This window comes from Aotus nancymaae, unplaced genomic scaffold (genome assembly GCF_030222135.1).
Source record: "Aotus nancymaae isolate 86718 unplaced genomic scaffold, 86718_ANA_hifiasm-v0.15.2.pri h1tg000072l, whole genome shotgun sequence".
Classification (NCBI taxonomy): domain Eukaryota; kingdom Metazoa; phylum Chordata; class Mammalia; order Primates; family Aotidae; genus Aotus; species Aotus nancymaae.
The window spans coordinates 1,931,223-1,951,566 of NW_026988487.1; the positions used below are offsets into that span (position 1 = coordinate 1,931,223).

Below are 20,344 nucleotides of genomic sequence, written 5' to 3' on the forward strand. Positions count from 1 at the left end.
TCGTATGAGACCTAGCAGCTTGGATTTCAGCTCTGTCTCTGTGCCTGAGCTGCGGCCCACATCCAGATCCCGCAGCTTGGTTTCCAGACCTGAATGAGGAAGCGGGTTTGTGGAACTGTGAGGTTTTTGTTGTTTTGTGAGCGTGTGTGACTAAGCATGTGGGCTCCTGAATGCGTTTACTTGGGGGCAAATGTGAATCTGTGTTTATAAGCCAATGTGTGAATGTACGTTGGTATCAATGTATCTGTGAGTGAGTGTGAATGTGTGTTTACTTGTGAGTGTGTGTGAACATGAATGCGTATGTTCTGGGCATGGAGCTGGGATTATATGAATGCCTGTATGTTTATTTGTTAACATATGGATATGAGTGTTTGTGACCATGACTGTGTGGATATGTGTGATGTCAGCCTGTAAACACGTGATTGTGTGCATCATGTATCTCAATGTGTGTAAAAGAGTGTAAAGGGAATGCGTGAGTGAAATATCGGGGTTCACTAGTTGGCAGCCCCCACCCAGAGCAGGAGGCACCAAGAAAAAGAACAAATCCAGCACAGAAATGAACCTGTATCAGAAGTCAGAGCCACGGGATCATCGCTAACCCCGACCCCTTCCCAGCCTTAGACAGAATATAGGGCATTTGTTTATTTTGAATTGTGTTTTATTTTTCCATCTTTTTGATACACATAGAATGTAAAAGGGAGCATGGGGCCAAGGGACAGGGAGCAAGGAGCAACGGCCAGGCGCTTGGAGAACACACAAGTTGTGGGTTTGGGGGCTCCCTAAGGCCCCTCGGTGCTGCTACTGGGAAGGCAGAGGCTCAGGAGGGCAGGCAACCACAGGGCTAGTCCAGACCCACAGTCCACAAAGACAGCATCAAAGAGGGCTTACAAAACAGCAAGATTTTACAAAGACCTTACAACAGCAACATAGAAAAGGATAGGTAAATTCCAGAAAGCTACAGAACAGGTAGATAATGTCCTTCTCATCCTGTACAAAAAAAAAAAAAAAAAAAAAAAAACCTGACAGACTTTCCTATAGGTAGTATTTTTTTCAGTGTTGAAAAGCCAGTATTTCACCTTTCTCTCTCCTCAAAAAAAATTTTAAAACGTCTTTCATTTAAATAGTTTTTGTTTGTTTGTTTTTACTTCCCTATTTGATTTGAGTTTCCTGATTCAGTTCCCATAGCTGGGCTTCTCCTCTTCTCCTCATCTCTCTTCCTCTGCCCTTTCTCCATCCCTCACTCTTCCTCTTCCTCCTCTGCTTCAGTCTTGTCCTGGCCGGTGGTCCCGGGGCCCGCGGTCTTGTTCTCCTTTTTCCACTTCATGCGCCTGTTCTGAAACCAAATCTTGATCTGTCTTTCTGTGAGGCAGAGCGCGTGCGCGATCTCGATGCGCCGCCGCCGCGTCAGGTAGCGATTGTAGTGAAATTCTTTCTCCAGCTCCAGGGTCTGGTAGCGGGTGTAGGTCTGGCGGCCTCGTTTGCGGTCGGTTCCTGCGCACAGTATTTAGAGGAAAATCAGTGAGTGCAGAAAACTCCAAAAGAGTGCTCACCTCCCTCTTAGACCCTGTCTGTGATTTGAAGTTGATGGGTGAAGAAGCCCATTTTCCCACTAAACCAAATTCTGGCTTTCCATACCCCAGCCCTTATTCCAGCTGCAGTATCCCTTCAATTGCAGAATTTTCTACAGGCTTCTCAAGGCAAACATTCCCGTTTTCTATCCGAGAAGTCTTTTTCAGCCTGAAGCTTCTGAACCCAGGAAAGTAACCTGCTGGCTATTGAAGGCTCTGCTCCTAAGGGGTGCAAGTTGAATGAGGGGAGATTAATCCTCCTTTCATTCTCTAGGATCAAGGACCCTAAACCTCCTCTTTTGAATGCTGATCTGATGGTCTTTCCAGTAGAGGCCAACAGAAACCATGCAACTGACCCTGGAGTGGGGTGCCAGGCCTGGCTTGAGAATGTTTCCCAAGAAGAAAAGGAGACAAAGGGGCCTCAAAGGCCCAGTCCCTCCAACTTGCCCCCAGCATGTTATGGAATGAGAAGGTAAGAATTTGCAGATTTCCTTGGAGCCAAGAGTTGGTCTGACAGCAGTTGACCCTCTGATGATTCTTTTCCAGTGAGTGGCTAAACTTCAGACAGGGCCAGGGTGTCCTGCCTGCCTGCTTGCCTAGACAGCCCAGCTACCTAAAGCAATCTTTGGGCCTCCAGGAAGGCACGGGGAAGAGGAGAGACAGCAGCCTGGGATAAGTTGGAACATGGAGTATCTGGGTAGTGAGGGCTGAAGGGCAGAGGAGAACTTCTGCATTAGGCTCAGAACCCTGAGGAGACTTGAAAGAGGTGCTCCTGGGAAGGAGACAAAGGAGGAGGGGCTAGGGGCCCTAGTTTCAAGTCACATAAAAGTCAAGCTGAAATGGCTATGAGCAGAAAAATGGGGGCTTTGATAAATCAACTGGAAAGGCAGTTAAACTATGGAGCAGGTAATGGGGTCTATAACCACCAATACTGATGATGTGAGAGCTGGGCTTCTTCTGGCCCCTGACCATCACTGGGCTGGGTGCCTCTGACCATGAGTCTTGGGTCTTCTGGACTTTGGGGCTAGCCCCCAAGTTCATCTGCTGTGGAACAGTGCAGAAAAGAATGTCTGGGCTAGACTTGGCAGGGACCCTATAGAACCTCAGCCTCTTGGGGTTCCTGCAGCAGCTGGCTGGGTGAACTACACTCTCTAAGTTTTAATTTGGCTCCAGAGAGTCCTAGCCCCTTCCCGAGGAGGAGAATCACTTATCTGGAGTGATACCTCCAAACTTGGCCAGTTTTTTAGGGGTGCTTAGGAGCCCTAGGAAGAGCACCTGAGGAAGCTGCAGTCCCATAAGGCCTCTGCCCCTTTCTAGTTCTTCTGTTCCGCTCCCCTACCCAAGTTCACTGGGGTCAGGAGGCTCATCTCTCTTGGTCTCAGCCCCCTCCCTCCACCTGCCTCTCTGGCTCTGTGTCCCTGGCTGGGTCCTCTTCTCTTCCCGTCAGGCCTCTAGAGCCCACCACTAATTGAGCTGATGGGAATAATGTGGGAGTGGGGTTCGCTGGAAAGGAAGGGGGAGGGGAGAATTGCTTAGCGCTATGGCCCCCTCCCCCATACCTTATTCGAGCTGGGGTAGGGGGACACACCCAGGGCTGAGATCCTTAGCTAAGAAGGGGGAGGGGGGAGACCCTAATGGCTATTCTCTGCAAACCCCAGCCTTCCTCCGCGAGACAAACGGCCTCGTCTCCACCCCGTGCCGGCGCTGCTGATAAATATTTAAAGCTAAAAGGCCGAGAGGAAGGGTGGAGGCGGGCTGGGTGCTCGCAGCGCCGTGGCGTCGGCGAAGAGAGACCCTCCGGGAAGCAGAACGAGCCTGAGAGCACAGAGCAAATATGGGGGCAGGGGCGGGGGCGGCCGCGACCAGTGGGTGCAGCGTTCCAGGGCCGGCCTCCGGCTGGGAGCACTCTGGACGTGGAAAGGGGCGCCCGGCCGGAAAGGGGGCGCCTTCCGAGTAATGTGCTCGGGCCCCTGGGGCTTGGGACAGCTCGGTGCGCGGCGTTACCTGAGCTTCGCATCCAGGGGTAGATCCGGAAGTTACCCTCGGCCGCCAAGTCCGAGTCCCTCTGCTCCTTGGCGCCCGCCGCCTTGGCGGAGTCGCCGGGACACACCCCGGAGAGGTTCTGCTCAAAGGGCGCGCAGTGCATGTTGAAGGAACTCGGCTCGAGCCCGTAGCCGGCCGCGTAGACGCCGGCGGCGCTCTGGCCCGCCATGCCCCCCCCGCCGGGGTACAAGCCCTGCATCGAGGCGGCGAAGGAAGCGCCCGAACCCGTTCCATAGCCCGGGCGCTGGGGGTTGGAAGCAAATGCACAAGAAGTTTGTTCGGGGAAGGCTCCGGTAGCGAAAACCGAACTTGAGGCTGGATATTTAGAAAATAAAGCATTCGCATAATACAATGAACTCATAATTTGGCCGGATGATTTGTAGGCAGGGACGTTTTAGTGTCGGTTTTACGAGATTCCTTGATATATTACAGAATTAGAGTCCAGATTTACACCAAAAAGGACCCCCTTTTTCCTCTCCGGACCACGTGACCCCGCCCACGTGACTTCCCCTCTGCCAATGGCTGGGCCGCCTCCCCACGGCTCCCGGTAATGTGGAAAAAATTGTGCGGCGTTGGATTTATAAAATATGATCAATAATGAATGGGAAAGCCGAGCCCTGTGGATTGGGGCTGGGGGCTCAAGGGCCGCTGCCGACTCCCGCGGGCTGGAGGCAGCTTGCAGGCGAGGTTTGGGGAGGAAGAGATTGAGAGGAAGGGAAAATAAATAACCTCAGGGCGATCCGTGTTGTCACCCCGCTACCCATCCTCTCCAGCCCGTTACCGAGCTAGAGAAAAACGCAGGGATTGAATGCATGCAACTGGGAAGGTGGGTGCGTGGGGCAGGTCTGGTCTTTATTAATCCGGGCCAATTCTGCACTGCAAGGCCTTTTAGGGAAGTTTTCCGGTTCTCCCAAGACGAGGAATAAGGTGAGCCTGGCTCACGGCTCTGTCTCTCTCTCTCTCGGTGCCCCAGATTTGCGGGCGGAGATGAAGCGAGGCTTCCTAGGTGCTCCTAGGGCACAGGATCCAGCCAATGGGCCTTGGACGCTGCAGTTTCTGGTGGCTAAAAAAAAAAAAAAAAAAAAAAAAGGTTTGAAAGTAAAAGAAAGAAGGGGGTTGGGTAGATGGGGAGAGAAAGGAAGGGTGGAGGGTGGCCCGGGCGCGCTGCTTTCCCGGTTCCGGAGGCGGATGCCTCAGTGGAGCGTGACTACCAGAGAAGCAGAGGCAGCGAAGGAAGGAAGGTGGTGAGCCATGGCCTCAGACCAGAGCGAAGGTGGCCAAGTCCCAGAGAGGGAGAGGCAAGGAAGAGCGGTCTCCCTTCTGCTATCCCAGCAAGAGTCCCTGGGGGAAAAAAGTATGCTCAGCAGGCCTGCACTCCACCTTTATGCGCGCGCGCGCGCACACACACACACACACACACACACACACACACTCTTCATAGGACTCACAGCAAAACAAAGAGGGAGGTGGCGGGGGACACAGCCACCCGCCCAGGCGCTTGTCTCCAGCTTGGCCTGGGCGTCCTGGTCTCCCAGTCCGGGCAGCCTCGGAACGCAAGGGGAGGGGGTTTCTCTTGGCTCCCCTCCCTCGTTTCTCTCTCCTCCAATCAGGCGCAGCCGCCTCCCTCACCCCCTGCGCCCCTGGGCCGAGAGACTCGCACCACCTGCCTCCAGCCCCCGCCCCCTCCTCTCCGCGGCCTAGCCTCAGCAGGCTCAGGAGCCCGGTGACAGGCTCCCCACCGGCTCTCCAAGGCACCCGGGAGCAAATGAGGAGCGCTGGCCGGGCCAGACTCGGGTTCTTGCTTGTAAACTTTATTGTAACTCTTTCGCCCTTTTCAGGCGCAGACAACAGAACAAAGTATAGAGGAACAACAAAATATATAATTAGCCCTCCCTCCCCCCCATAAAGCAATTCACGGATACAGGATACATTCTCTTCACAGTAAACCTAAGAACACTTTTAACAATTGCCCACAGCGCGCATGCTAACTAAAGTAATCTCTTTTGAGAAACACTTAAGACAAAATTGTCAAACCAAAGGGGGTAGGCGGAGGAAGAAAAGAGAGAAGCCAGAGAGAAAGCCAGCGAGCTGGGGGGTGCAGCGGGGAGAGAGGATTGGGAGGGGAAATGAGAACGCAGAGAGAGAGCGAGAGAGAGAGGAGAGAGAGAGAGGAGAGGGAGACAGAATTACGGCGTGAATAGGCAGTTTCATGTTGTTGGGAGAACTTAGCAGAAATCGGTACCTCGGTCATTACAAAGAAGCACGTTCAAAGGAAAAAGACCATTGCACAAGGAGGCTTTTTACAAGGAGTGGGGAGGGGCGTGGGGGGGCTCAGCCGGGCCTTGGTCGCTCACCCTCACAGGGCGAGGGAGTCCTTGCTCAAATCCTTTTCTTTCCCCCCCGGCCCCCAAAAGAAGGGAAGGAGATCCACGGTAGCTCACACACAGAAGCTATTACGAGATACTACCACTAGCGGGGACTGGCGCGGCAGGGGACGCTGCGGTGGGAGGCCCGGCTCCTGGCCCCGCTAGCGGGGCCAGAGCTCTCTCGGGCGGGGGGCAGGCAGCGGCGGCGCGGCCGGGACCCGCGGACGTGACCCGCGGACGTGCGGGCGGCCGCGGCCCTGGCAGTCCTAGCTGGAGCCTACTTCTTGTCGCCCTTCTGTGCGTCGCCCTCGTCCGCCGCCTCCGGGGCCCGCTCCAGCTTCTGTTTCTCCAGCTCCTCCTGCTCGCATTTGCTGCTGGGGAACTTGTCTTTGTTGTTCTCTTTTTTCCACTTCATCCTCCGGTTCTGGAACCAGATTTTGACCTGTCTCTCTGTCAGTCCCAGCGCGTGCGATACCTCGATTCGTCGCTTGCGAGTCAGATAGGGATTAAATAGGAACTCCTTCTCCAGCTCCAGGGTCTGGTAGCGGCTGTAGGTCTGTCGGCCTCGCCTGCGTCCGGCGGCTGCTGGGAATGGGGGAAAGGGCGAGACAGAGGGGAGGGGAGGGTGGGGGAGGGGGCAGAGACGGAGAAGGTTGGAAGATTCGTGAACGAGCCTAGGAGACCAGTATAATAAGGGCAGGAGACCTTCTACCCCGTACGGGGGCGGGGGGCGCGAGAAGGCCGCGGTCAGCGGAGGAGGGGGGCAAGGGGGATCAGACACCACTGAATCTAAGGGAGCCAGAAAGGGGAGCCCGCTCCCCTGGTAACCAGCATCAGAGTCGGGTAGGAGGTGGTTCAGATCTATTAAAAGTGCCATAAACTTTGGGAGGAAGGATGTGAAGGGGGGGGAATAAGAATAAAAAAGCCGGGTGGGGACGAATGGACCCACCTTGAAAAGCCCCCAGACCCTCTGCCCCAGAAGAAAAGTTTCTTCAGGGTAATTAAACTATAAAGCAATTGAGAAGTGCAAAAGTTGAGCGCCCCACTCCCACCACCCTCTCTTCACTACCCCCCATAAAACAGTAAAAGGGAAAAAAGGAGGGGAAGAAGAAGAAAAGTAAGGCAGGGTGAGGGGTTTATAGATTCAGGAAATGTTTCTAAGCGACCCACTTCAAGGGGAACAAAAAAGACAGAAAGAATAAAGAAAGAGAAAGAAAGGAAGAAAGAAAGAAAGGGAAAAAGCGGCAGTCGATCGGAACGGAGCCGGCAAGTCTTCCAGAAGCTGGAGGAAATGCGTCCCGGCCTGCCCGGCCCCCTGCCCGGCCTTGGGCCCTCCTGGCCCCATCCTGCCTTGCCGGCCCCGAGGCGAGCTCACCTTGCGGGCGCATCCAGGGGAAGAGCTGTGTGGGCGACGGGCTCTGCTCGGAGCCCTCGGCCTCCTCACCCAGGCCGCTGGCGGCGGCAAGCTTGCAGTCTGCGTACTGCACCAGGTCTGGATCCTGCGCACCGAATAGGCTCTGGCGTTGCAGCGGGTCGTAGCCGTAGAAATTGCCGGGGTCCCCGTGGCACGCCACGGCACACGGGTTCTGCTGGTAGGGAGCCGTGGACAGCGACGACGGCCCGTGGTAGAACTCCTGGATTTGCGACGGGTGCTGGAAGCTGCCGCCGCTGCTGGGACCGTACACCACGGTGGGTCGGCCGCCCAGGTCCTGGGCGAAGCCGCAGTCATAATAATTGGGGCGCAGGGACTCCCCGGTTTTGTATTTGGAGAACAGTGAGTTGACGAAATAAGAGCTCATTTTATTGAATTTTGAGGCGGCGGCGGCGGCGGAGGCTGTAGTTGGGGGCTGTTGGGGAGGGGGTGGGGAGGGGGAAAGGGAGGGAGAGAGAAAAAAAACGCGGATTCGCCGGCTCCTAGTCACCCTCGCCAGGAAAGGAGAGGGAAAGGGAGGAGGAAAAAAAAGAAAAGAAAGAAAAGGCGAAGAAGATCTCGAAGCCTACACACTTTTTGTGATTTCCAGGAATAGAAAAGGACAGAGAAGCCTCCAAAAGTCTAAGCTTGCATGGCAGCCGCGTCTCGCTCGCCCTCCCCCCACCCCCCACCCCCCAAACAAAAATATACCGCCACTTAAAGAGGTCCTCGCTTTACATTTCGAAGAAGGAATGCCAGTTCATAAACAGTTTTCGGTGATTTACTTCCCTGCAAATGAGTTGTTTCATATTTTGCACTGTCTTTTCATGATCATTTGCATCCATTAGAGACCCCGCATCCTATTGGCTTCTTCGTACTCCTCCCGGACAGAACGCAGAGCGAGGGTGAAAGCGAGAGAGAGCGAGCGAGAGAACGCCAGGGAGTGAGGAGAGATCGAAAAAAAAAAAAGGAGGGGAAGAAAAAAACACCCAGGGAGAGAGGGGGAGAGGGGGAGAGAGAGGGGGAGAGGGAGAGGGGGTGAGAGAGAATGAATACGGATTAAATCTGTTTAACTACCTACATTAATGAGATATCTCTCGCCTCACAACAAATCAAATACCTTCGCAGACCACCCCCAAAGACTGATGTGGGGGAGTCACGGAAAAAAACATGCACACACACATACACAACACGCCAGGCGTAGGCACGCTGTTAATTTCGCGATTTTAACGAGGCAATTGGAGTCTTTCTAAATGTCAGGGTCGCTTCGGAAAAATGTAAAAGAACACGGTTTAATTGCGCCGAGTTTTAAAAGGTCCTATAAATGTAATTGGTATTTTAATACAAGTTATCAAATCATACAGCTTCTTCTCCTAAACATATTTTCAAACAAACGAGGTAGTCATATTTAAAACTTTAATGATCAATTTCCTTATTATTGATAAAGGTTTAACTATCGTGTGGAGGGAATTGGCTGGGTAACCGGCCCCCCAAAAAACGGCTGTAAACTCTTTAACAAACTATAAAACGCAATAAAGCCGGAGTCTGTTGTTGTTTATGCCGCAGCGCATAAAAGCTGTTAGCATTTTACGAGTTCTTTCCTCTACAGCTATAAAACTGCAGCTTCGATCGCCCCCGCCGCCCGACTGCAGCACGGTGGGGGTGACGAAGCCGAAATGAGAATGATTATGGGGATTTTTTTTCGGCACAAACGGTGACTTTTCTGAGATTTTCACCTCCTTCCTTCCTGGCAAGCACCTGCCTTCACCCCTACTCTGGAGCCCCCAAAAGGTCCCCTTTCTGCCCTGCCCTGGTCAGTCACACAACTTCCTCTCATTAAAAAATAAGCAAAGATTTTCTGTGGAGCAGGGGCCTGGGAGATCTTGAGGAGGGACGGGGAGGGAAGAAGAAACTTTCTGGTTAATGAGCAGAGGTTGAAGCACAGAGCAAAGTTCGACCTGCCACTGCGCATTCTGCAGGTTCACACAATCTCTGCTTGCTGAAAAGGGGGTCTCCTGAAGTTCCTTCAGTCCAGTCAGCACTTTTGAGGGCAGACTTTGCATGAGAAGAGAGGGCCTGATGCCATCAGAGGGGTGAAACCCTAATGGGGTGCTGCGCACCTGCACCCAGGCCTTAGGACCAAGTAGCCAAGCCCAGTTATCAATAGCTCCCAAACTTTCCAGGCCGATCTCCACACCTTCTGCAGTGCCCTAGGGTGGGAGGGCACCACTAGGCCCATCAACACATCAAGAGGAAAGAAGGGTGATTGAGGCTGTGGCAGGGTATCAGGCCCTGGCACCTGGCCTTGGTGCCCACTATCTTATGCTCTCAGCTGCCCTAGGCAGTGGCTGCAAAGTGTGTGTTTGGGGGGCATCTATTAGTCCTCAGTGTTCCCAAGACCTTTTGAGCCACTGTCAGTACCCAAACTGACCAGGGTGTGGGATTCAGATAGAGAAAGGTTGCTGAGTCCCCCATTTTCTCCCCTTTACCCTTGGGGAGCCTCTAGTTAAACCTGGCTTGGCTCTCCCTGCAGACCTGGGGACCAGACGCCTGCATGCAGAATGCTGGAACAAGCTGACTGGGTGCCACACTCTGTGGCCACTGCCTTCCCTACCTACCCGGCCTCACGATGGTGGTGGCCAGGCTTTAGAAGGTCGGTCTTAGGGTCAGAACCAATGGCCTCCTGTAGCAGTAAATTGGTAAGGGAAAGGAAGGAGAGAAAGAAAATTTTGAACAACAAAAGTGGAGGCTTTACAAATACATTCAATCCATTGCTCATTCTGGAGACAGTGGTTTGTTTTTAGATGGGCACCTTTCGGGGACCTCGTACACTCCAACATTTGTAAAAATGAAACTATCACTTTTCCACAGGGAACCTTACCAGTGGGGTCATTTTGTTCTTCAAAAGTGAACCCAGAGAATGAGAGAGAGGCTACGAGGGGGAGAGAGAGAAATGAAAAGAGCGAGGGAGAGCACTAGGGCTTTGAATTTTCAACGCGTGGCTGAGGGGACCGTGAGGCAATGGAGGGCAGAGTTAAGTTGTTGCCGAAGCAAACATTTTTATCAAGTGCAGAGGATTTTATGGTCATGATTTGAGAACTCACCGGTGAGGTACAAATTCAATGGCTTGTTCTAAATCATCTCTACGTTGTGCCAGAAATTCCTGATGGAAGGAAAATGTTTCTATTATAAGAAAAAAAAAAAGAGCGAGGAGACAATTTATAAACACCCAGCGGAGCGCAGATTTATTAGAGAAATTCAAGTTAAGGAGAAACTCTGCTTGCCTCCTTGCACCAGGTCCTGGTGGGGGAGAGGAGAGGCTGCAGCTGGGGTGATTTTGAGGGGGTGGGAATATCTATTGCTGGCGCAGGTTTGTCGGATGGGAGGCAGGAATCTGGCGGGGCAGGGAGGACATAGGAGATTTGGAATGCAAGGGGCTGTGGACAGCCAGGGTGCAGGTCTCAGAAAGAAAGTGCTCAGAGGCCAGACCTCCAGCTACTCAATGAGGAAAGGACCCGCACCCCCAGGTTTGCCTGCGCCAGGGCCATGGCGCGCGGGGAGCCGCAGCTCTCACCTGGAAACCGAGAAACCCAGGGAAAACAGAACTCCTGCGTCCTGACGCCGCGCCCGCCCTCGCGCCCATGGGGAAACCCGTATTGTTTGGGGGCGCGCAAAGCCTCCAGAGGCGACACCCGAGACTTCCACACCCCGCTGCCCTGGGGAGCCCCTTCCCCGCGCCTAGGTCGCCCTGCCCGCGCCCAGCCCAGCGCCACACTTATACAAAGGCTTCAGAGCCTGCGCCGGCGCGAAGCCGCCCCGCCGGCTTTGGGTATCTCCGAATCCCCACAAAAGCTATGGCTTCATTTCCTCCCAGACTAGGGGGTCCCGGGCTGGCTTACGAGATTTCCTCTCCATCCGGTGGGCAGCCCGACTCGGGGCAGCTTCCTCTCCATCCCACCTTCTTTTGCCGGCTCGCCCCTCTCACCTGACCTGCTCACCCGAATCCGAGGACTTTCCTTTCGCCTCCCTTCACGGAAAATCTCGTTTTTTCGAATCAATTCTCCTTTTGGATTTGGACTCATTATTCCTATTATTACTATTTTTCTTCGTTTTCACGCATTTGTTGCCCCACGGAATACGGCAACTGGGTGAGAAGCACTGAGCCCTCCTCGTGGGGAAAATTCAGAAAATTGACCATTTGAGGAGATGGGGGAACACCACTATAACTGAAATCTATAAAATGGGGGTAAGGCCACACGAACCCTATTTTTTTTTATTAGGTGCAAATTATTCATGACTTTTGGTAGCACTCAGTTCCTGGATTCAGGACCGACCTAGGCGCGGTGCGGGGCGCAGACCTCCGCAGCCGCCGCTCCCTGGATTTTCACATGGAGCAAGGGTGCCATCTAGCGGCTACTCTGCGAAAAGGCGCCGCCGCCACCGGCTCCACCAGTTTTCAGGGAAAGCAGCAGCGGCAAGAGAAACTTTCCTAACTAGCAGGAAAAGGGGAGAGATAGGTAAGCAGGCATGAAAAAAGGCATCGGAATAAGGAAACGGCTCATGAAATTGCGTAGATAAGCTAAAAGAAAAAAAAAGAAAAAGAAAAAACACAGGAGGGGGAGAAAAAAAAAGAAATCCTAAGCTTTTTTCTTTCTACATACACCTCCCACCCCTGACCCTAATTTCTAGCGGAGACCGCCAAGCAGCGCGCCGTTTATGGCCCGTAAAAAGGGGGACCGAGCACTTTTCAAACTCCACAAGACTGTTTCAAATTCTGAGGAGAAACAATTGGGCTTTTTGTCGGGGGAGAGGAGGCCTGGGAGGACGGGATGACACTGTAAAAGAATTAAGAGGCTGCCCGCGCCCAGACGTCTGGCCCCGCCGAACCTGCGTGTGTGTGTGTGTGTGCGCGCGCGCGCGCGCTCGCCTTGTGTGTGTGTATGTGTGTGTGTGTGTGTCCAGGAGGCTCCTCGTTTCCGATGCCCGATTCTAAAGGGGGTGTGAAGAACAAAGACAAGAGCCCCAATTGCAATCTCTGAAGCATTTGCGACAACAAAGTGTTCTTCCCCCCAACCCACCACCGCCCCCAAGGCTGCTCCCTTCTCTGCCCTCTGGGTGCCCCCCCAAGCCCCGAGCCCCGCGTTCTGGGCGGGTGAGGGGGGGGGCTGCCCGAGCGGGGCCCACCCACTACCCCCGCCAGGCCGGGAGCCTCGGCCTAGCTGCGGCTCTCTCAGCTCCGGAAAGTTTCCCCTCGCTGTTTGCTTTGCTGCTGTTTAGTTTCTTAACCTTCAGAAATTTATACGCTATAAACTTTTATAGCGGTCATATTCTTTTATTGCTGCGCACAAGGCATTGAATTCCTCTCCCGGCTTCTCTCTGCCTCGCACTCTGGCGGTCTCCCTCTCTGAATCCCTCTCTCTTTTATGACAACCGATTTCCCCATCTCCGGCTTCCGAGCCTCCGCATCTTCGCCTTTGTTTGTCTTTAAAGAGGCAACCCCGGACTGGGGACCCAGACGCCGCCGGCGGAGGCCCCTCGGAGCGCCCTCGCCCCTACCACGCAGCACTCCCCTCTGTTCGAGCCTCACTCTGCTTTTCTTTAGGCGGAAACCGACCTTTTCTGTTTGCTCTCAGCACCGGCTGGGCCTGGGAAGCCGAGGATGGGGCGGGAGCCTGGTCTACACCAGCTGTAAAGCCAGATTCATTTTGTATCCCTAATGAAACCCCCCTTGGGCCTGTCCGGGCCCACTTGACGCGGAGCCGCGTTTTCTTCCAGCCTCCCACCGTCTCTCGGATCAGTTCGTTCCTTCGCTGGACGAGGGTAGGCCTGGCCTTTTCACTTGCAGGCTCCCTTCACTGAGGCCATGCTTTGTTTCCAACTCTACCCCAACCTGCAAGGTCTCCGCCGGCCGCGGTGTTGCCGGCTTGGGTTGGGGAGAGGCTCCTGCGGGAGGCCAGCTCGGGAGCGCCGTCCCGGCCGAAGCAGAATCCCAAGGCCTGGGTGAGAAGCGCAGGCTGCCAAGAACTGCGGTCTTCACAAGAGCCTCTGGTGAAACCCCTCAGTCTGAGAGGGACACAAAGGTGCTTCTCGAAACTGAGTTTAATTCTGGGGTCCTTTTGGGAAGGGAAATTTTCTACTGAGACATTTCTGCTTCCCACTCAATGCCCTCTCCAGCCTTTGCAGAGCTGCTTACCCAGGGCGCAACCTCTACCAAACCCAGCCCATCTCAGACCAAGGCTGCTGCCCTGTGGCTCAAACTGGAGCCCCCAACCCCAACTGGGGGCCGAGAACTCTGACCCTTCCTATGATGGGAGGAAGGAGATTCCAGCCCTCTGGAGGCCTCGGTCTATACCTAGGCACCCTGCTGCAGGAAGAACAGAGGGAAATTACTGTGTTCCTCCCTTGCATCATATTTTAAAGTGGCAAAAGAAAGGTGACATTCTCAGTGGCTAAGGGAGGGGAACTATCCCCAGGAGATGCAAGAAGACCTGCTTTCCCTCCTATTCTCAAGGCAGTGAAGAGGACCCAGGACCGCATTGCTCCCCAGACCTGTTCCCCTCTCCAAACAACCCATATTTCCTTCCCTCCCTCCTCCAGTCTTCCAGTTCTCCTGTTGGAAGGCTCTTGATCAGTTTAACTAGTAGTCTTGGGACCTAGGGTCTGAGACTGGCTTTCAGCCCCACCTTTAGAGAGCTCTGCAGGGAACCATGCTCTGCAGGGTCTAAGGAGACACCTCCTGGGATCAGCCATCTTTTTCCCCAAGCCTTTCTCCTGACAACTGGGATCTCTACCTATGGTCGGGCCCAGAGAGCCAACACAGAATAAGACACAGGAGAGATTTATTTTCTAGAGTGATATATATTTTTTGTTCCTTTTCTTTTTTTGTTCCAAAACAAACAATTAGAGCTCTAGGCCCCTCACCCTCCCCACTCCCACCCAAAACCCTCCCATATAATCGACAACTGAGAACAGGCGAGACAATCACCCCCAAAGAAATCACGAAACACAAGCACAATTTCACAACAGCCACCGACAAAGCAAAAAACTTCTACTGGAATGTCCCCTTGCAGGATCAGGAGAAGCAGGAGCAAGAGTCCACGAATTGGAGGGGACTGAGAGGACGGAGAGCAGGGGGAGGAGGGGAAGCAGAGAGTAAGCTTCCATCTGATGCTTAGGTGCGATTTTGCGTCTTTCCTTTGCACGCGGGACTGTTCCCCAGAAGCGCGTGCACGCACCAGCCGCGCAGATCCGCATCCAGGCTCATGAAGCTGTAGGCAAAGCCTGGCGCTGGGCTCGGTCTCCTTTGACGCTGGGGCTGCAGTCGCCAAACCTGGGACTCCTCCACGTGGGTCGAGAAGCCCGTGGGATGCGCAGGAACGCGCAGGGCTTTGCGCGCTGATTGCTCCTCCCCGTCTCAGACCACTAGTCCTGGAAGGGAGCTTGGGAATCGATTCACAATAAATTCTCATTCGGACTCTCCTGACCTGGCTTTCCTGTCTACAGTGGGGTTGACCTAGCGGGGGATGGAGGGTGGAGGGGTTTTTCTACAAGGAACGGCTTGACTCGCGGGTGCAAGGTGGATTCCACCGAAGAGAGTTGATTTCAGAGCTAGGGAGGATGCGGAAGAATGCAGGGCCAGTCGAGAGCAAGAGAAGCTACAGTCTGTCAAGCGGTGCACAGATGAACAAGAGAACGACATTGTCAAGGCTCTACGACCCACAGTTTGACCTCCTTTTGTTGGAAGGAGAGGAAAACATGCAGAATTAAACATTTCCTGCAACAAAATGTGTATGTTGGTGGGAGGTGGGGAGTAGCTCCACCTAAGATACCTTCATAAAACCACGTGCTGCCTTTTCTTGTACTTTCTAAACCGCCAGCTTGGGGGCTACGTTTACCCTATCTTCCCCGTGGCCCTTGGCCTGGGAATAGTTGGCAATGCTGCGACCTTGGGGCTGCAACCCCTCATTCAGGAGTCTGCCTCTAGACACCTCCCCGGTGTGTATCTGCATCAGGGGTAGAACCCGGGCTTGCCTGATGGTCTGAGGGCTGTTCTGCCAAATTTGGTGTGCGATGGTCTGCATCTGGAGCGCCACTTCACTTGACTGAATGGTGGCTGTGAGCTCACCCCATTATCACTGTGGACTCCAGTATGTGTGTGGGTGCCTGCTGGGCTGTGTGGAGTTGGAGTGTCCCTGGGTGACTTGTGGATGGGTGTAGAGAAGAAACAGGCAAGCTGGAAGTGAGAGGCTAGGACTTCCCAGAAAAATTACGGGGCATACTAGGAGCTTGACTACGGTCTCTTTCCTTGTGGCCCATCACCTTCTTAGGAACCAACTATTTCTATCTTCTAAATCAACAAAACTTTCTCCTGACAGCCAGGGAGAAGAGAGAGACAGGTAAGGGTAAAGGAAAGAACAGAGGCTCTAGGTGCAGATAAAGGACTTGGGAGATAGACTCCCTTCCCCATTCACTTGAATATATTCCAGACAGCGCTGGCTTTACAGTCGTCACATAAATAAGAGTGAGATGGGGAGGAGCGGGGAGGAGTGGGGGTGATCTTTACTCTTTGCCCTGCTCCTTATTCATTTTCTTCATTTTCATCCGCCGGTTCTGAAACCAGATTTTGACTTGTCTCTCACTCAGATTGAGGAGTCTGGCCACTTCGTGCCTACGGTCCCTGGTGAGGTACATATTGAACAGAAACTCCTTTTCTAGCTCCAGCGTCTGGTATTTGGTGTAGGGACAGCGCTTTTTCCGGGAAGAGCGAGCGTGCAGCCAGTTGGCAGAGGGGTTGGCTGAAAGAGAAGCAGCGATAGAATCAAAGAAAGGAAGAGGGTGAAGGGCCCCAGACCAAGACAGCACACCCCTGGTCTCCACTCCCCATCTTGCATTGGAGAAAAAGCACCTGGGCCTCCAAGCTCCCGGAGAGGGTGATGCAGATGGGCCAACCATTGCTGTAGGCACCTCTAGATGGGAGGCTGTGTGGAAAGGATGGAGCTAAACGTGTGCCCAGCTTTCCTCAGCACTTCCAAAGCTCTGCGTACATCAAGTTCCCTCTCAATTTTTCTCCACTTGGGTCCAAACTGCTTAGGACTCAGGTCAGAGTTCAGCACGGTTGGGGCCCCACCAACAGCACCCCCAGGCTGGCTAGGGGTGGGTGGCTGACCTGAAGGACCCTGGCTCTAGGAGGTAAGAGGAGGAGTTGGGTGGGGAAGTGAGATATCTGTCCAATCACTGCATTCGGGGTGTCACTTCACCCCAAGAGACCTTTCAGCCCTTCAGTTCAGTCCCAGTACACCATGCCTTGATCACAAGCTTGTGTCTCTAGACCACATGGCAGCAGGCATGTGTGTCTGCGTAGAAATCTCCCCCTCTGCCACCACCACACACCACAAATATGGGTCTGCACTTAGAGCCACAAACAGCCAGCACACTCCAATTCACACGCAATGCAATTGCAACCATTTATCAACTCCAGCCTTTGGACAGGGGAGCGCCGGGGGCTCACAGATAACTTATGGTTGCAATAGTCTCTCTCCTTTTCAGCTCCTCCTCAGCTCACAGTTTGGTTAACACAAGTTCAGGGAAATTGGGGAGAAAAATTGCTCCAGTCACAAGGTAGGGAGCCAGGGGTGATGTGGAGGTAACAGGAAGCAGACCTAGCCTTAACTGGTCCTATGTGGGGGAGAGGGTAAAGGGGAGAAGATGGTAACTGAGTAGAAGAGAGGAAACAAAAATATATACAGGCCTCTCTTCTTACCCTCTCTCCTCCCACTCTGGAACTCAAAAAAGTTGCCAACTAAAGCTACGCCAATTAAAAATAGCAGCCACCAGCTACTAGCTTCCTTGTCCCCAGATGAAAAACAGTGGATTTTTTTATATAAAAAATTTGGTTCCTCCTACGCTAAGTAACTGTGTCTTACCAATTTGCAGCACTATTTCCTTAATGTTATTGCCCGGGATGGGACCTGCAGCTGCATTAAATATGAAAGAGGGAAAAACTGTTAATAATTGATCCTAGCCAAATGGCTGCCTTGCAATAATGGGCTTTTCAGGAAGAGATTGGGGGTTTGGGGTGGGGGAGTGTCTGTTTGGGAGTGTGGGGAGGGTTGGGGAAGAATGTGTTCCCCAAATGCCAGCTCTTAGGATTCCACCTGGCAGGTTGGAAGTGACAGGACCCTGCAGGGAATGGGGCAGCTCCTTACTCTCCAGCAGGCAAGGATGCTCTAAAGGGCCCTGGAGCCACTCGGTCAATGGGCAATTTAGCAGGACAAGGAGAGACTAAAAAACCCCTACTTCTCAAAAAGAGTGAGGGACGAGGACGTGATCCTCCAGCCTGCCTGCCAGTCACTGTTTGGGGCTGAGAGTTCCCTCACCGATGTGCCCTTCTCAACTTTAAAAATAAATAATAGGAGTACCCTGTCTTCTCACCTAGTAGCACCTCCTGGAAATCAGCCAGACTTGGCTTTCCGACTGGGGTGCTTTTGAGGAGTGGGAGGTGATGGGAAACTACCCACAAAGGGTAAAGTTCTCCGCCTCTCCGCAACCCTCTCTTCCCCCCACCCCTCCTATCCCCGGGGTCCCTTCGGGATGCCCCGATATTCAGAAGCGATTCCCGACTCCTGGAGAGGCTGACAGCCCGGGCTGGGGCTACGGAGCCCCGCGGAGAGCAGCGAGGGGACCGCAGAGACGGAAGCTGCAGCCCCGATGAGGACGCCGAGGAGGAGAGGGGCCACCGCAGGGAAGGCTCCCGGGGAGGGGCCGGCGCATCGGGGAGGGGGCTCAGTCACCGCGTCCTGGGCTTCCCCCGCCCCTCCCGGCGCAGGCTGCGGACTCTGCGCGGCTACAGCGCGAGATCTGCTAGGAACAATCCTTCGCCAAGCTGTTGCATCGCAAATAAAATCCTAATGAGCCTCCTCCCCCTTCCCCTTGCCCGGCTTTTACGGTCTGCGCGTGGCGCGGGGAGCTCTGCCAGCCGCACGGTCCCGGGCAGCCCGGTGCGCTCTGGCCCTTGGCATCGCCCGCTCCCGGCCTCGCTGGCCGCCGGCCCCGGGCCCCACCAGCTCCTCTCCCGGCCGTCGCCAGTCTCTGGCCGGGCTTTCTTTCGGGCCTCCGGGAGAGTGGGGGAAAGGGGGCCAAGAGAGCTGCAAGTCGATCCCCAGCCCCTGTTCCCCTCAGGACTTGGAGAAGTAGGGGCGATGCTCCTCTGGCGGCCTCAGTCTCCCCTTCTAGAGCACGCAGCTTTCCCCTTCCCTCCGTCTTTCCCTACTCTCCCCTCCTCCCGGCCCGTTCTCCGACCACCGCCGCAGCTTCCCTTCACATTGTCCGCAGTTTATTGCCTTTCCCCTCCCCGCCCCCCTCCTGGCCTTCGGCCTGGGTATTTCCTCACTTTTTATAACTTACTTTGATCCGGCCTCTCTTTGTCCTCGCTTCCTTCGCAAATTTTATTGTCCCCGTAGCCGGGTCTTTGATTAGACAGCACTGCCTCCCTGCCCGCCGAAGTTTCCAAACTGTACTCGGGCGTGCCCTGTTTGAGCAGCTCCCCAGGCGCGCCCAGCAGCGGCTCCGCCTTCACCGCCGCCTGGCCCTGCCCCGGGGCCGCTTCCCCGCGCGGCGCCGGCTCCAGCCAGGTGCGGAGGTACCTGCTCTCGGCTGGCGGGACGCCCTGGGGCTGGATGTAGGGGTGGTAGACGGACGGCAGGCTCCCGGACGCGTGCGGGCTCAGCGGCGCCCAGGAGGCGCCGAACACTGGAGCTTTGGGCTGGAAGCTGCACGAGGGGAACTCCAGGTGCTCCGCGTGGCCCGGCTGCCGCGGGCTCGCGTACTGGCCAGAAGGAAACTTGGCTGGAGGCGCGTCCTCACTCTCGTGACTTATGATCGAGTCGACATAATAGCTGCTAAGCGTCCCAGAAATGGACATTCTCAGACATTATCCGGGCGCTCACAGGGGGAAGGGAAGCGCTCGCGCGGCGGCGCCCAAGCAGGGAGAGGTGGCACCCGGACCGGTGTGAGGGCTTTCGGACGCGACCCCCCCAGCCCCCCACCCTCCCACCCCCACCCCCTGCTCAACTTCTCAGCCAACAAAGTACAGTGGAGCAGCCCGGCTCAGCGCTCCTTGCAAAATGATTGGTCAAAGTTTTTCCGACTGCCTGATAAAGCGTCAGCTCCGACATAAATCAATCGGGCGAGGGGGCTGCGCTCTCGCTGTCATCCGTCCGCACCGCATTCCATATCGAGGATGGATTGTTTTATGCTGATGCAATGTGCTATCACGTCAGGGCTCCGGCGGCCACGTAACCTCAGCCGGAGCTGCCGGCCGCCCGGTCCCCGCCCCCCCCGCCCCGATTCCCGCTGCAGGAAGGGGGGCAGTTCTCGACGTGGGGCGGCGGGGGCGGAGGAGAGGCGGAGGGAAGCGGCGGGCTGCCTCGGGAGGGACGCAGGCTGTAGAGCCCTCTCCCTAGGCGGGTAGGGGAGGGAGGGAGAGCAAGGGCGGAGGAAGGGAGAGAGCCCAGCCCAGGGAGCAGCCAGAAAGGCCCGAGAGGATACTGAAAGAGGAGGTGGTCCTGTCCCCCCCTACACACACCTCCACCTCCACCCCGAAGGCCCTCATTTCCTCTTTTCTGTCCCCTTGACAGAAGATGTTTATTAAATAACAACAGCAGCAGCAATCCACAGGAGATGAAGTAAAAGGATGAGGGGAGAAGTTGGGGATTTTAGGACGTTGTCCGCTTTGGAGGGGGCTTTCGGTGCACTCTTTATAGAGATTTACAAGACTGGGAACCTCCCTGGACCCCTCAGTAGCCGAGGGAGGAGGGCGGAGGGGAATAAAATGGCTGTGTCCAAGAATCCACTATTTGTCCTGAAATTAGAACCTGCCTGAGGTTAAAGGGATCCATCAGGCCCTGGAAACGAGAGCCTAGGAAAGAGTTTAATACGAGGAAACAGAGCGCCTTTAC

General features: G+C 54.7%; 3 protein-coding genes across 3 annotated transcripts; all 3 read right to left on the reverse strand.

Annotated features, from left to right (window-relative positions):
- Positions 1-649: 649 nt before the first annotated feature.
- Positions 650-4,077, reverse strand: HOXB7 (homeobox B7). Its single transcript, XM_012451845.3, has 2 exons — positions 3,573-4,077; positions 650-1,491 (listed from the first exon to the last, which is right to left on the reverse strand). The coding sequence occupies exons 1-2, from the start codon at positions 3,970-3,972 to the stop codon at positions 1,238-1,240; spliced, it is 654 nt and encodes a 217-aa protein (XP_012307268.2). The 5' UTR covers positions 3,973-4,077; the 3' UTR covers positions 650-1,237.
- Positions 4,078-5,401: 1,324 nt separating this feature from the next.
- HOXB8 (homeobox B8) lies at positions 5,402-8,550 on the reverse strand. The gene is made up of 2 exons (XM_012451842.2): positions 7,353-8,550; positions 5,402-6,562 (listed from the first exon to the last, which is right to left on the reverse strand). The coding sequence occupies exons 1-2, from the start codon at positions 7,774-7,776 to the stop codon at positions 6,255-6,257; spliced, it is 732 nt and encodes a 243-aa protein (XP_012307265.1). The 5' UTR covers positions 7,777-8,550; the 3' UTR covers positions 5,402-6,254.
- A 5,653-nt stretch (positions 8,551-14,203) lies between these two features.
- Positions 14,204-19,397, reverse strand: HOXB9 (homeobox B9). Its single transcript, XM_012451840.3, has 2 exons — positions 18,792-19,397; positions 14,204-16,183 (listed from the first exon to the last, which is right to left on the reverse strand). Exons 1-2 carry the CDS (start codon positions 19,306-19,308, stop codon positions 15,948-15,950), a joined length of 753 nt encoding a protein of 250 aa, XP_012307263.1. The 5' UTR covers positions 19,309-19,397; the 3' UTR covers positions 14,204-15,947.
- Positions 19,398-20,344: the final 947 nt, after the last annotated feature.